Source organism: Amphiprion ocellaris, chromosome 15, assembly GCF_022539595.1.
Source record: "Amphiprion ocellaris isolate individual 3 ecotype Okinawa chromosome 15, ASM2253959v1, whole genome shotgun sequence".
In the NCBI taxonomy this organism is placed as follows: domain Eukaryota; kingdom Metazoa; phylum Chordata; class Actinopteri; family Pomacentridae; genus Amphiprion; species Amphiprion ocellaris.
The window spans coordinates 211449-227500 of record NC_072780.1 but is presented as its reverse complement, the minus strand read 5'-3'; the positions used below and the strand labels follow the sequence as shown (position 1 = coordinate 227500).

General features: G+C 41.1%; 1 protein-coding gene across 18 annotated transcripts in view; it reads left to right on the top strand.

The window, feature by feature from the left end:
- Nucleotides 1-16052, top strand: part of LOC111569233 (regulating synaptic membrane exocytosis protein 2-like) — a 62280-nt gene that overhangs the window by 13592 nt on the left and 32636 nt on the right. For 16 of the 18 annotated variants that reach the window (XM_055018181.1, XM_055018168.1, XM_055018163.1 and 13 more), the window contains 12 exons: nucleotides 1110-1290; nucleotides 3383-3617; nucleotides 3689-3955; nucleotides 9282-9346; nucleotides 10403-10522; nucleotides 10609-10708; nucleotides 10941-11064; nucleotides 11201-11247; nucleotides 12000-12088; nucleotides 12185-12220; nucleotides 13541-13671; nucleotides 13817-13988. In XM_055018181.1, the coding sequence (XP_054874156.1) occupies nucleotides 1110-1290; nucleotides 3383-3617; nucleotides 3689-3955; nucleotides 9282-9346; nucleotides 10403-10522; nucleotides 10609-10708; nucleotides 10941-11064; nucleotides 11201-11247; nucleotides 12000-12088; nucleotides 12185-12220; nucleotides 13541-13671; nucleotides 13817-13988 (1567 nt within the window). The remainder of the gene's footprint in view (nucleotides 1-1109; nucleotides 1291-3382; nucleotides 3618-3688; nucleotides 3956-9281; nucleotides 9347-10402; nucleotides 10523-10608; nucleotides 10709-10940; nucleotides 11065-11200; nucleotides 11248-11999; nucleotides 12089-12184; nucleotides 12221-13540; nucleotides 13672-13816; nucleotides 13989-16052) is intronic. The other 2 variants (XM_055018180.1, XM_055018164.1) reach the window with 1 other exon arrangement.

The following is a 16052-nucleotide window of genomic DNA, read 5'->3' as shown; positions in this document are numbered from 1 at the left end:
CAACATTATTTTTTTTATGTCACTGTATTGCTTATAGATATTATACACGAATGACAACATATTTAACATGCAGTTGTGTCTAATTTTGGAAATATTTTTACAGTATTGATCTTGAACTTAAAATTCTCATCTGTTCGGGTTAGGGGTTAGGGTTTTAAAGATATTGTAGTAAACCTGTTGACTACTTTATATTAAATAAGTCAGCAAGCCTTGGAGTCTGGCCAGTCTTTTCTTCAGGAGGAAATGACATCATGTGGAGCAGGTCATGTGATCTGGAATTAACACACTTCCTGGAGAGGTGTTTTTGGAATGGGGAACTTAGTGGAAAATGATTTCTGGGACACAGATACAATTTGTTATTTTCCATATAAAGTTTGATATTTTGCAAAAAAAGAAATATATGTCATCATTATCTCAACTTATTAAAAAGAACACAAAACTATTTCTGAATCAGCTCATTTATTATTGTTTAGCTCATTAGGAGGTGGTTGTTATTAAATTCAGACAGTTATTTAGTTGACATTTAGTGATATTCAGTCATTTTTTATTAATGTGATTGTTTCCACAATAAATAATTACTGAATTTGTAAAGTCATGATCGTAATGAACATAAAAAATGTTTTTTACTTTTAATAAAAATTTATGCAATACATGGACTAAAAGTCCCTCAATTATTTATTGATCCTTCTGCTCTTTGAGAGATAAACGCAGATTTAGTTCGGACATATGTGAACATACTTCAGCTCTGTACCACTCCTTTAATAGTACAGCTTGTATCTTTCTTTTTTGACAAAAGATCTCTTTTTACAGAAGTGAAAACGAGAAATCTTCTATATCGAGGCCTCGTCTTCCTTCACTGACCTGCTCCACTATTTAAAGAGTCCATTATCTGTTCATTTATAGTTTTCTCATAATGTTACCTTTATGGTCTCCTAGAATATGTTTACCTGCTTTAACCATCAAAAACACTTCATTTTTCTTACACTGTACATTGTTGCAGCACCTCTTCTCACCTCCTGCCTGAAACACTCGCTAACGGTTCCTGTCTCTTTAAGGTAGATAGGCTCCTCCTACTCCTCTCTGACTGGTCTGTTCTGTGTGATTGACAGGAGGCGGAGCCCCTCAGGGTCGTACTATGATGGTGGGGGGGGCAGGATGCTTACCTCACCCTCGGACCTCGGTCTGGACCGCCATGCTCGCTCACCACACGGCTACCACGTTAACGGGGAGGAGGAGCTGCGGGCCCGGAGACGACCAATCAGAGATGGGAGAGGCCGCTGGCACTCACAGGTGAGTCAGATACAACAGATGGAGTTTATCTATTGAACTTAATGTCTTGTTTATTTTTTTTTTTATGTATTATTATTTTTTGTTTTTCTGAAATTTATCATTTATAATGCTAATAATGAACAATCATTTTTTAAAAGTTTTTTTATTCACCATTTTTAAAAACTTTATATTTTTTTGTTTACCCCATTGTCAGAGCAGTTTGCTGAAACAACAGCATATTGTTTATTTCAATTTATTTTAAAAAATGAATATATTTTGATCCATATTACAGTCAAGCTCGAAATGATTCATACTCCTAGCAAATTTTAACTTAAATTTATTTTTAAATGTAAAGTTGAAAAAGCCAATTACAGTCAAATTGTCTCGAGAAGCTTTACAGAACCTATATGCCTGACTCCCAGAGCAGCCCTAAGGCAACAGTGGCAGGAAAACACCCTTTTAACAGGGAAGAAACCTCGAGCAGAACCCGGCTCTAATGTGGGGGACCCATCTGCTGCTGGCCGGGCGGGTTGAGAGGGACAATAATGCCTCTTGTACATCATCTTATTATCTTTTGGGAAACACCTGTGTCATTTCTAATAAAAAATAATTTTTTTCTATTATTGTTCTCTATTATATATGTGTGTGTATATATATATATATATATATATATATATATAAAATAAATGGGTTTTTTGTTTTGCTCATTTTTTTCGGTATTTGGGTTTCCATATATGTATATAGAATTCTTTATTTTTTGTTTTATTTATTTTGCTTTTTTTTTATATTTGGGTTTCTATATATGTATACGGAATTGTTTATTTTTTAGCTTAATTTTTTTGCTAGTTTTTTTTCTATATTTGGGTTTCTATATATGTATATATATTTTTTTTTCATTCATTTTTTTCTCCTTTTTTCTATATTTGGGTTTCTATATATCAGTCCGTCCAGGAATTTGCGATGTTACGATCGCACGAATTCACGTGAAATCATCCAATCTCCACGACTTCTGCGTGACCTTGCAATTTTGTCCAATCTCTGCAACTTTCCTGCAATTTTTGCCCGCCTCCTGTGAGTTCCACCAATCATAGCGCAAACGTAATGCATGTACGTCACCAAACTCACTTTCTCGTTTATGGTTTGAAGACACAGACATGTCCCATTCTAATGTCTCTCATTCACCAACAAAAATTACTGCTGAAGACCGTGAAAAACAATTAATTCCCTGATGTTCTTCATCAAAGCAGAAGTAAACTGTTTTACACCTGTGCAATATTGTGGTGGAATATAACAACAGGAACAAAAGAATCGATTGATAAACACTTTTGTACCACGAAACACATTAGGAGAATGTCTGAAACGAGCAGACCACAGACCAGACAGATCACCGTGATGGAAACTGTTGCATCTAGAACTGTTGGAGCTCTGAAAGAATTAAGGGAAGTTAGACTAAGTATTTCGCCAAGGAACACGGTGGAGTTATGTGACGATCGTCGTATGTGAATCATTACTCATAAACAGACTAAGAGATTTGGATGAAATTTTCAGAGAAGGTCAGAAATGACACAAGGACCAAGTGATTAGATTTTGGCAGTGATGCGGCTTAAAGTTTGGATCCACAGATTTGTTAAAGATTTCCCATTGAGGTAGCAGCACGGCGTCTGACAGTGGCAAGGTAACCATTGCAACAAGCTGAAAAAATGCAACTTTTTTAGCAACTGTCACTGTCTCCCACAATTTCATCGCAATAAATAAGCTTAAAACATTGTAACTTACATCGCAATTTTTTAGAAAAGCTGCTGCGAATTCAGGCATTTTCAGCCACAACAATCTGGAAAAACGCCCGCGAAATCCTGGAGGGACTGATATATGTGTATCGAATTTTTATTTTTTTTTATTTTTTTGCTCATTTTTTTCTATATTTGGGTCTTACAGGGTTTAATCAAAATTTTTACTGTATATCATAGTCTCTTTTTATTTAGCTATTAATCAGAAGATGTTAAATTCTGTGTCCTGTCATCAGTTTAACTTGAATTGTTGGAGCTGTAGTAAACGCTGCATGCTGTAGGGGGCACTGGCAGATGATGTTGACCTTGCTCCTTTCTCGGATCAGGACCACCCTCTGGACCAGGTTCAGGATGAGCGTGAGCTGCGGCGGCGGCAGGAGGAGGAGTTCCAGGCTCGTTACCGTAGCGACCCCAACCTAGCTCGTTACCCAGTAAAGCCACAGCCAAGCGAGGAGGCCATGAGGATGTTAGCTCAGGTCGGCAGGGTCCGCCACCAGCGTCGCCACAGCGATGTCTCCCTGGCAACACCTGAGCCAGACCACATGACTCTACGACATACAGGTAAGAGCAACAACTGGCGGCCTGTTAACGCTTTCCTTTATTCTTCGGTCTGACTGTTGTGTTCGTTGCAGCTCTCTGTCAGAACCGGCCGCCGGGAGGTCAGAGGTCATTCTCTGTGGACCGAGCAGCCAATCACATCAGTCCAACGTCTCCCCGCCGCAGTCCATTACCACAGCAACACCTGGACCCAAGCTCCGCCCTCAAGAGGAAACAGGCTAACGACAGCGCAGTGCAGAGGGGGCGGAGGATGGGAAAGATGCACGTGATTGGCAGCTTCAGCAGCTCGGAGGAGGAGCTTGTGACCACGCCCGAATATACCAGCTGTGACGAACACGACAGTGAGTAGCTACATGCTAATGCTAGTTACAGTCAGGTTGGTGGCTTCACGCTAACTGCTAGTTACATGAAGCTAAGATGAATACATGCTAGCTGGTAGTTACATAAGGCTAGCTACATCCTAACTGCTGGTTACAGGAGGTTAGGTGGCTACAAGCTAACTGCTTGTTACATTAGGGTTGGTGGCTACATGCTAATGGCTAATTACATGATGCTATGGTGGATACATGCTAGCTGGTAGTTACTTGAGGCTAGGTGGCAACATGCTAACTGCTAGTTACATGAGCTAGGGTGGATACATGCAAACTGCTAGTTACATGAAGCTGGGTGGCTACATGCTAACTGCTAACATGAAGCCAGCATGGATGCATGCCAACTGGTAGTTACATGAGGCTAGCTACATCCTAACTGCTAGTTAAATAAGGCTAGGTGACCACATGTTGATTGCTAGCTACATGAGGCTAGGTGGCTGCATGCTAACTAACTGCTAGTTACATGAGACTGTGGTAGGGTTGGAGACATGCCAACTGCTTGTGATATGAGGCTAGGGTGGCTTCATGCAAACTGCTAGGTACATGGGCTAAGGTGGATACATGATAACTTGTTTTTACATGAGGCTTGGTGGCTACATGCACACTGGTAGTTACATGAGGCTAGCTACATCATCACTGCAAGTTACATGAGGCTAGGTGGCTACATGGTAACTGCTAGTTACATGAGGCTAGACGGCTACATGCTAACTGCTAGTTACATGAGGCTAGGTGGCTACATGCTCACTGGTAGTTACATGAGGCTAGGTGGCTACATGTTAACTGCAAGTTACATGAGGCTTCGTGGCTGCATGCTAACTGTTTATTTCTGTGATGTGCAAAAGTTTGGTCCAAACTTTCACTGTCAGTTTTATTGAAAGTAAAAGATCAACTGATTTCCAAATGACAGAAAATTAAAGATGACACTTCCATTATATTTGAAGAAACGTTGCTTTTTCTTTACTTCTTGTTAGTTTTAAAATACCAAAAATAAATGGAAAGGGGCCTGAAGCAAAACTTTTCATACAAGTTGTCATAATCCCCTTCGTGGTAGTATTACAACTTGTAAAGATGTTTTGTAACAGTGAAGTCTTTTAGTTTGCTTCAGATTTGGGTAGAAGTACGGAGAACTCAATGATGACTTCTGTGCAGTTTAGCACAGTTGCAATGCCATAAATCATAAAAAAATGGAAAAAATTCAGAGGTGTTACCAATACTGGAAAAAACAGTGGCTTCACTTTTAACTGTAAACATTTAACTGTTTACATTTTTAAAACCTCTTCAAACTGTTTTTCAGTCTACATTTCACATAAACTCTACAGAGTACTTCACCGTGCTGAATGTATCTTCCAGCAACTAGCTTCTGAGCGACGCGACATTTGCTTTATTGATCCAGAACACTTTCACTCTCAACCTGTCTTGTTGTCTCCTCTTTGCTGTATGGAAACACAGCCTGCAGTTCACCTGAGAACTCTCAGAAGTTTATATCACATGACAGTTGGTCACGGCTGTGTCAGTCACAGCTTTTCTGTTATACTGATGCTTTTTTAGTGTGAGATTGATGAAATGATCATGATTTAAGATTAGATTTGGTATGATACGTTCAGGGCTCGTCAGAAAGTTGAAAATCTAAATCTTTTCTCTGCAAGATTTGACTAAAACTCCATGTGATGAGTGAATCATTTCCTGTAGACTAAGAAAAATGTAGGTCACATAGATATAACAAATAAACTAACAATGGATATGTAGATCACATGATAAAATTATAGTACTCCTCATAACATACTTTAATTCTGTGTTAATGATGTCGAACAATAAAATAGAGAGCTAGAGTTACTTTATTTGCTTGGTTCCATTCCCCAGGCTGCTAATTAGGAATTACTACATACAACTCAACAGTAATTAATATTTTCCTTTTTGATAGATTTGTTTTTTATCCAACACCAGCTCAGCAGCTCAACTTCTCCATGAGACAGATGTATGTATCTGTTTGAATGTTCTTCTGCCCCCTAGTGGAACACACAGAGAACTTAAGCTCCACATTGGCGGAACATGTGACCTTCGGTACGAAACGAGGAGTTTTCAGGGTTTAAGTTGAGAAAAGAAGGAAGTGGAGAGAACGGAGAGAGACACCGAGTCTCTGTTCTCTGCATCTGTCTCTAATTAGCTCAGTGTGATAATCTTCTTACAGTTGAATCTGCCTTCACCTCCACCGGCTTCACCTGCACTTCCTCCGTCGGTCACCAGAGGGTTCCACCGAGAACCCAGGGAACCAGGCCCACTGTAAACCCTGACCTCCAAGGGTTGAACTTTCTCCACAGAACAACCCAGTGAAGTCTTTTCTACAGTTCTGCAGGGTTCCACTGTCCATCCGCTACATGGTTCTGATTGCGTTCTCAGGGTTCCTTTCAAGTGTGTTCATATTTAAAGGCTCAAGTTCAAGTTGTTCTCTGTGGTTCTTGCGCTCTGTATTGTTTGGGGTCTACATCGGTACCGTCAGTGTCTCCTGATGTTCCATTGATCTCAGATAAGGTTCTCTACAGGGCTCTGCTATTTTCTGTACAAGTTTTCTTCATGAAGTTCCTGACGTTTAGGTCTTCTTGAATGTTCCTGAGGGTTTTGTCACTGTTTTGTTACACTTTCACTGTTTGAGCTTATATTGTGTCTTTAATTGGGATTTCCTGGGTTCCTGGAAGTTCTTGCGGTTGTTCTGTTGGGGTTGCTGCTTCTGCTCTGTTGCATTGTAGTGTTCCTGAGGGTTCTGTCACTGCTGTTGGATTTTTGTTTGTTGACATTATAGTTTTAGGACTTTTCTTGCGTTCCTCGGGGTTCTGCAGATGTTCTAGTGGGCTGTTACAACTTTGAAGCATTGTTCATAAGTTCCTGAGGATTCTGTCATTGTTGTGTTGGACTTTTTTGAGGTTTTACTGGGACTTCTAGGGTTTTTTTTCTGTGCAGATGTTCTACAAGGGGCACTGTTCGTCTCCTTAGGGTTTGCCACTGTTCTGTTGAGGTTCTATGGTGTTTTAAAGGGTTTTTCCTGTGATTCTGAGGGCTGTTTCTGCTTTGTAGCAATGTTCTGTTCCTGAGAGTTCTTCTAAAGATTGCTGGAGGTGTTGCAGATACAGTTGCAGGTCGTCATGCTGACGAGTTAATCTGCTGTCTCCGTTTCGTTGGACCAAAAATCACCTGGTCAGATTATAAGCTCTGATTGGCTCAGAGGGCTCTTGGCCCCTCCCCTCGCTTCTGGAGATGACGGAGCAGCTCAGACTTTCTGCTGCTGCCATCCTGAAGACAAACTGACTGAAATAAGAACCCGAGAACCTGCAACGCACGCCGGGCTTGGAGAACCGTGGGGAGTCCTGCAGGATCCTGGAGAACCTGTCTGGTAATCCCATCCAGATTACGGCAGAACACCTCGACCTGCTTCTGTTAGTGCTGCCGGGCCCCTGAATCACCGTCTCTGCTGGGCTTCAATTGGATTAAAAGAGGAGAGTGTGGATTATCAGAAGTCAGTGTAGAGAACACGAATAGAACACAGACATCAGGAGAACATGCCTGCAGCCGGTCGACCAGAGGGCTGCAGGTTTGGTAATTTGGTTTCTTGGTGAACTGTTGGATTTCTTGGTGAACTGCGGGATCTCTTGGGGATCTATTGGGTTTTGCGGTGGTCTCTGGGATTTCTTCTGAACTGCAGTGTTTGTTGGTGAGCTGGAGGGTTTCTTGTTGATCTGCTCGACTTCAGCGGCGCAGATTTGATTGAAAAGCTGGGAGACGGGGGGCGAGGCCAACGCTGCAATGTTGCCCCAAACACTCCAGCGTACAACAGCCAGTTCTACTGTCAGATCGCTGGTGGACCTCCGAAACTAACCACTAATTAACAATGCTAACAAGCTACCAGTCAGTGTTTGGACTCCGCTAATCCCATTACAGACAGGTATGAACTGCTCTGCAGCCTGCATGCAGAGCTCAGAGCACACAGTGATCACAGAGCCAGTAGCGAGGAGGAGAGAGGAGCTGCAGGTTCACCTCCTCCTCTTCACTGTCCTCCTCTTCCTCTGGTGAAGCCTCCTCCTCATCCCTCATGGCATCCACAAAGATCTGTGAGTACAGCAAAGGTTAAAGCTGCTTTGACTCAGCAAGACGGATTATTATAGGCAGAGCTAACGGTTCAGAGACCCCTGCCCCCTTCTCCTCCAAGGTTCAAACCCTATATGTTTAGATGTTGTGAAACTGATGTGTTTTTGGGATTTGGCCTGTTCAAACTGATTGTAGATTCACCAGTAACTGTGCATTTTAACCCACTGAACCCCAAAACCTACCAGCAGGTTTGAAAATCACCAAAATGACATCATTTGTAAGGCTTAAACTGTGAAAACAGAAAGAACTGTTAGATTTTTCAGTCTGAGATGGTCCTTGAACTATTGTAATCAGTGACAATCAGAAAATGACCAACATGACACCACTTCACAGAGTTTTTAGGTTAATTGTGTTAAATAAAACATAATGCAGCACGGTTTAAAAATTGTGTGCAGAGAAGCAATAATTTGAAGGATACATTCAGTATGATGGAATATCTCTCTATAGCTGATGTGAAAGAGAGTTTGCGGGGGCTGTAAAAATGTAAATTGTACAAACACCGATAATATGTGGGCATCAGCATGGAGTTGGAATACTGGTGCAGATGTTGACTTCAGGTCTTTTGCTCAACCTGTTTGTCTGGTTTACTTTAAATCTAAAAACATACATCAGAATCAGTCCAGTTGAATATGTTTCATTCAGCTGCCTGAAGTGAGGTGATGATCGTTCAAAACATCATTTATGAGGCTGAAAACGTAGGACTCCGAATACTGTAAAACTGGACCTCAAACTGCTATTCTATTTCCTCTTTTCTTAACCCTTGACGACACAAGGGTTAAGTACTTACTGCAGCTACACGTACTGTTGCTTGCATTATGCATGCGATTAGGAAAGACTTCATCATAATATTATGCTTCAAGTTTTGACCGTCATCTATCTGTGTGCTCTTGGCGGTTTGAGCTTTGTTTATACTCGCGCAAGACACTTTGACAATTGTGATGTAACCGTGCAGAGGATTGTGGGTAAGAAAGGCCAGGGAAGCACGCTGGCTTGCCAACTGCAGAAGCTGACCGGATGTAGTCGGACATCCAGGTATTTTTGGCATAGTACATTTAGCATACTCCATATTGGGACGTTCTAAGTGTTTTTCTGCTGTACTACATATTATAGTAGGATGGATGTTGCTTCTAAATGATATCTGACTCCTTCTGGTTGCTAGGAGACATGGACAGCCAATGGTGGGATCATGGTACCTGGCATGGCGAGCCTGGGCCCATGTCTATGGTAGGTCTATCAATCCACTCACCTGATCAATACCATCATCAAACATTGATCAATAGTATCACTGAACCTGTCACTGGAAATGAAAACTAGGGATGACTTTTTTGCCAATAAACGATGTGCCGATATTGTCCAACTCTCAATTTCCGACTCGGCTATCAATCGAGGGCTATCATCTGTGGGCTACTGAACTAATTTTAGGTAACATCACAAATCTCCTGTGGTGGAATTAACATATTATGTCTAATTTTATTGTGATGCCCCATTGGATGTATTTTCAAATGCAACAAGGCTTTCGAATGTAAACATTATCTGTGCAAAATAAGAAAAGTACTTCGACTTAAGATATGGAAAAAATGCCTTTTTAAAAAAAAATTGTCTCAAACAACAGTTCACACTCTCCCTCCTTCTATGAGTAAATGACGGCAAAATCCAGGCATTATTTTATCAGTTTTCATGATAGGCAAAAAAAAAATAAAAAAATGCTAACGATATTGAACATTATTACATTTTTATGCCAATATCGGGCCGATAATATTGGTCCACTGATATTATCAGCCTGATATTATCGGTCCGGTATTAGAACATCCCTAATAAAACTACGTCTTTTAAATAACTTCTAAAAACCCACGTTTATAGACTCGCCTTCAAGTAAAGTTCTCTTTGATCACTCTCTGCCCTTTTATCCCTTTTAAAATGTTCACTGCTTGTCGTCCCTCTTTCCAACCTCCTGATCTTAGTCTATTTCTGTCTTTTATTTTCTCTTCAGCTTCTCTCTTAACCCTCGTGTGATGCTGTCCTTTTAACCAGCATTTAATTAGCTATCCATTCTGTACATTTTGCCATTTTTTTATGTTGTCAAAGCACTTTGTGAATGTTCTTCTTAAAGATGCTATACAAATAACGTTATTGTCATTAATAATAATAATAATAATTTAATTAATATTAATATTAAATCAATCAAGCTGATCAGATTTTCCTTCCAGCTGATCGGTTTTAGCCGTCATGTTTGTTGCTGTTTCTAAGTAACTTTATTTACTTTACGCTGTGACTCATCAGCAGCCGGTCACATGGCAACCGTCCAAGGATGGAGAGCGTCTGATTGGCCGAATTCTGCTGAACAAGAGAATGAAGGACGGGACGGTTCCAGCGGATACAGGAGCGCTGCTGGGACTCAAGGTGGCGCTCCTCTGCTTCTTCTTCTTCTTTTCTTTCTTATCCTGTGGTACACTTCAGTGCCTTGCTCATGGGCAGTGTGTTTGCAGGTCGTCGGGGGAAAGATGACAGAGTCCGGACGCCTCTGTGCTTTCATCACCAAGGTGAAGAGAGGAAGTCTGGCTGACACCGTAGGCCACCTGAGACCAGGTAAACACACACCTGAGACCTTGTAAACATACATCTGAAATCTTGTAAACGCACACCTGAAACCTCAGAGCAGGTATACAAACACATTGGCTGGGTAAACACACTTAGTGACTGGGTTAATACGGGTCTGAGATCACTTAGAGAAGCTCTTTGTCAGTGTGATTAATGAATAAATAATGAAATTAGTCAGACAAACAGGAAGATGTTCTCATCGGCATCTTCTCTGCTGCAGGTGATCAGGTTCTGGAGTGGAACGGTCGGGTTCTTCAGGGGGCCTCATTTAATGAAGTCTACAACATCATCCTGGAGTCCAAACCAGAGCCACAGGTGGAGCTGGTGGTGTGCCGACCAATTGGGTTTGTCTCGTTTAAATAACTAAATTAGAACAGTTTACAAAAACGAAACAGTTTACAAAACAGTTCTGTGTTCTAAAAAGTTTCTGTTCTGTTAGGATATCCTGTTAACAGATTGTTGTTGATTTGTGTTCCTCAGAGATGTTTCCAGAGCAGCAGACGCCTCTCATGTCCAGCTGGACTCCAGTAAGTCTGTTACACAACAAAATGACCACAGGGACACAAACCAACCAGAAAGAGATGCGAAACCATCACAAACACATGCAAAACAATCACATGGAGACACAAAATGACCACAAAGAGACACAAAATGACATCAAAGAGACACAAAATGACCTCAAAGACACACTAAACACCCCCAAACATACAGAAAAGAACCACAGAGATATAAAATGACCCCAAAGAGACTAAACACCCACAAAGAGACATAAAATGACCATAGACAGACAACCACTAAGAGATACAAAACAGCTACAGAGGTAAAAAACAATCACAAAGATACATATAAAGTGACCATAGACACAAACAAAACAACCACAAAATGACACGAAACTGCCACAAAGAGACTCAAAACCACCACAGAGACAGAACGAACACTAAGAGATACAAAATGACCACAGTGGCACAAAACAACTGCGAACAAAGTATAGAGTGACCACAAAAAGACTAAAAGTGATCACCAAGAGACAGAACAACCACCAAGAGATACAAAACAGCCATAGTGGCACAAAACAACCATGAACAGACACAAAAAACAAAAAGAGATGCAAAGTGATCAAAAAAGACACAAAATGACCACAAAGAGACACAGAACCACCACCGGGTATACAACAACTACAAAGAGAGAAAACAACCAAACACACAAAAAACCAACCACAAAGAAAGTGACCACAACAAGACCTAAGTTCTCTATCTCAGTCTCTACGTTCTGTGCTCAGGTTCCAGTTCCTTCGACTCCCAGAAAGTCGGTCCATCCATTTCTGTCACGTCTCCCATGAGCCCCAGTGTTCTCTCCGGACAGGTGTCTGTAAGTTTACCCAGCATGCACTGCACCTCCAACACAGCTCACAACCAATCAGCTGTCGGTTAACAGCCATTTCCATGGCGATGTTTGTGTTTTCAGACTCTCAACAGGCATCCTCTGGTTCCCAGGATTCAGGTAACCTGTAGAACCGAGTGGAGTGAGACGTCTGTGTGCTCCACCTATCTTTGTTCTGTAGGTTAGTTTGTAGATGGACGTAGAGCAGTAGAGGCTCTAAGTAGAACCCCAGTTGTTCTGTAGGGTTCTTTCACTGAGGACTAGAGTTTTATTTGAGCTCCTGTTTCCACATCAGTTCTTAGTAGTGTTTTTGTTCTGTTTCGTAGGATTTTACATGATGGTTCATCAATTCTACACGGTTCCTCTGTTGTTTATGGGGTTTCTGACTCTTTTCTCTGAGGTTCTACTTCAGAGTGATGATTTCGCTCATGTTCGATGTAGTTTTGAAGTTTTTCAGGGGTTCTATCTGAAAGGTTCCTCTGATGTTTGTGGGCTTTCTGCTTCTCACTGGGTTCCATCAATGTTTAGCAGGACTCTTTATCTGTTCATAGAAAAGGGTTTCCCATTGTTCCCCTGAAGATCCCTGCATCTGGTTTATGGAACTTCTTTTAGTTCTTTATTGGTTTGAGGGTTTGTCGGTCTTTGCTTCTGTTCTAAAACCTCTGGTCTCTAAGGTTCCTTTGTTCATCTACACAAGCAGGGGCTCTTTGTTCTGTTTCTGTTCCACAAACCTGTGCTGTTCTGTAGGGTTCCATGTGTTCTCCTGGGTTCAACATCCGTTTCCTGTGGTTCTAATGTTGACTTGCATCTCCAAGGCTTTTCTCAGCTCTAAATTCTTCCACATCTGTTCATCTCTATCATTCTTCGCAAATTGTGTGAGGACTCATATCTGTTCTTTGTTATTCTCACCATGTTCTCTCAGGTTTCTCAACTGCTCTGTGGGATTGTTCTGTGGGGTTTTTCATCTGTCCTCTGTGGCTCCTACGTTCTGTAGTGTTCCACAAGTTTTCTCTCCGGTTTGTCTGTTCTGCAGGGTTTCTGCCTTTGTTCTTTGGTTCTAAAATCCCTGTGAATGATTTCCCTTCTGCTTTATTATGTTCAGTGTTTCCTTTGATGTTCATCTGATGTTCTTTGAGGTTCCTCTGCTGTTCAGAGTTCTTACATTGTTCTACATGTTGTATGTCAGTTGATTATAGGGGTCTTCCTGTGTTCTTTTGGGACCAACAGGGTGCAGCTACTGCTCTGTGGTCGTGTTCTAATCTAAAGGGTTCTGCCATTGATCTGTAGGATTGTACTTCCTGTGGTCTTCACATCTCCACTGCATTGAACATGTCACTATGCTGCTGTTTGATGGGCAACACGGTTCTTCTGTTGTTCTCCAGACTTCCTCTGTATCTCTGTAGGATTCTGATGATGTTGTTCTCTGGTGTTCATCTATAGGTCAAGCTGTGGTACGATAAAGTCGGTCATCAGCTGATTGTAACTGTTCTCGGAGCCAAAGAACTTCCTGTTCGGGAAGACAGCAGACCAAGGAACCCCTATGTCAAGATCTACTTCCTGCCAGACAGAAGGTAAAAAAGAACAAATCAGAACCAAGAGTTTTATAGACCAGAGGTTCCTCATCTGTGCTTTCTGATCCAGATGGTTGCAAAACCCATGGTGTGGTTCTGTCTATGTAAGCTTTGTAAAGTTGATTGTTCCTTTCTGTTCAAACAGCGATAAGAGTAAGCGAAGGACAAAGACGGTGAAGAAGTCGGTGGAACCTCGGTGGAACCAGACCTTCATGTACTCTCCGGTCCACCGACGCGAGTTCAGAGAGCGGATGCTGGAGCTGACGGTCTGGGACCAGGCTCGAGTCCGAGAGGAGGAGAGCCAGTTCCTGGGAGAGGTGAGAACACATCGAGAGCTCGGAAAATATAGAACCTTCCATGCTTTAACCCTCCTGTTGTCTTCATTTACGGGCACCAAAAAATATTGTTTCCTTGTCTGAAAAAAATCCAAAAATTCATCAAAAAAAAAAAAAAAAAATCCCCAAATCTCTAAAAATTTGCAAAACCTTCAGGAAGAAAATTTCAATAATTCCTGAAGTTTCCTTTCAAAGTTTTATTTTAAAAAAATCCCCCAAATTTGGCAAGAAAATTCTTGTAAACATTTTCAAAAGTTGAGTAAAAATCTTCCAAAAAAATCCTAAAAATATCTAAAGTGATTACATATATATCAGTAAAACTTCTAATATTTTCTTTAAGAACATTCACATAAAAATCAACCAAAATCCAGTGAAATTCGCTGGATTTTGGTAGATTTTTTTGTGAATGTTCTTAAGAACCATTTTTAACATTTTTTTTCCCACCAAAAATGTTCAAAGATTTCCCAAAAATGTTGAAAATGTGGACATCAGAAGTTTCACTGTGAAAATAGATATTTTTTTCCACATTTTCAAACTTTAAACCGGGTCAATTTTGACCCGCAGGACAACACGAGGGTTAAGGCCTCTACGCATTGTGCGATTTTATCAATCTTATAAATTCACACCTTGCTACACTGTACGACGTGAATCTAATCATCTTTGGACTGAATCTCAGTCTGCGATGTATGCGAGTCGACGTGAATGCGCAAGAATAAAACGTCATTAGTGTGCGCCGTCCATCCATGAAAAATAAACAACTGAAGCATAAACGGAGTTCCTACAATCACAGGGAAACTAGCCAAACATGAACCTTACAATCACAGGGAAACTAGCCAAACATGAACAGATTTAATTTTCATTTATTTAATAACATAAACTAAGTGCTGTAGCCACTATTTACAGCGGCGTGCGCGCATGTTAGGTTACTAACCTTGGAGCTGCAATTCCACCGCTATCTCCTTCCATACTTCGTCCTTTTTTGTCCGGTTGTGGTCCAAGCTGTAGGACACGTCTAAAAGGTTTCTGCTGCCACAACTCTACCAGGCTGTCTTCTTTGTTTAAAAATCCCACATACTTGTTTTGATGCGTTTTGTCGCCGCAAATCATCTGTTTGGGTTTATTGATCAGTACGTCATTTCATCTTGCATTTCTATTGGTTAGTTAGTTGTCGTAGGTCCAGCAGCAGTCACACTGTGAGATGATCACCCACAATTTTATGGCAGCTTGTCTTTGGTAGTCATGACAACGGCCGTCCTAGAACCTGTCTCACAGGGCGACGTAGGACCACCAATTTAGAGCCGAGATCAAACATATCACCACGATTCTCTCACCATTTGTATCTTTGGTCTGGGACGGCTGAAAATCACACAGTGTATAGAGACCTTAAAGCAAAGATGTCCTCACTGATCCAGACTTCATTTAATGCATGCTGGCTGGAGGTCATTAGACATCACAGAAGATTTTGTCATGGTGCCTCTTTAAGAGCTAAACCCCCACAATGCTCTCTGTTTGTCAATATAGAACTTCTGGCCTTCTCTGGTCACTAAAAGCACTATATCTAAATGAACTAGGAACACGGTATCAGCAGATATTAATATTGAATGATTCAGATCAGACTGGGGGCAAAAAAACAAACAAAATGTGATTGATTAATCAATCACAAAGAAAAGACAAAAGTAAAATTTCTTCCTCAAAACACATTCATTGAACACATCCAACATTTATCTATTGGTTAGTTAGTCGTCGTAGGTCCAGCAGCAGTCACACTGAGACGACCACCCCAAATTTATGACAGAATTTTATCGCAGCTTGTCTTTGGTGGCCATGACAACAGCTGTCCTTGAACCCGTCTCACAGTGCAATGTAGGACCACCAATTTAGAGCCAAGACCAAGAATGTCACCACAATTCCCTCACCATTGTCATCTTTCATCTGAAAATCGCAGTGCGTAGAGGCTTTTAGTCATCATAAATGAACGACTTATGTTCTGTTTTCTGGATCTTCTTTTTTTTTTAAATTGCCCCCTAGGGACAAATAAAGTTTTCT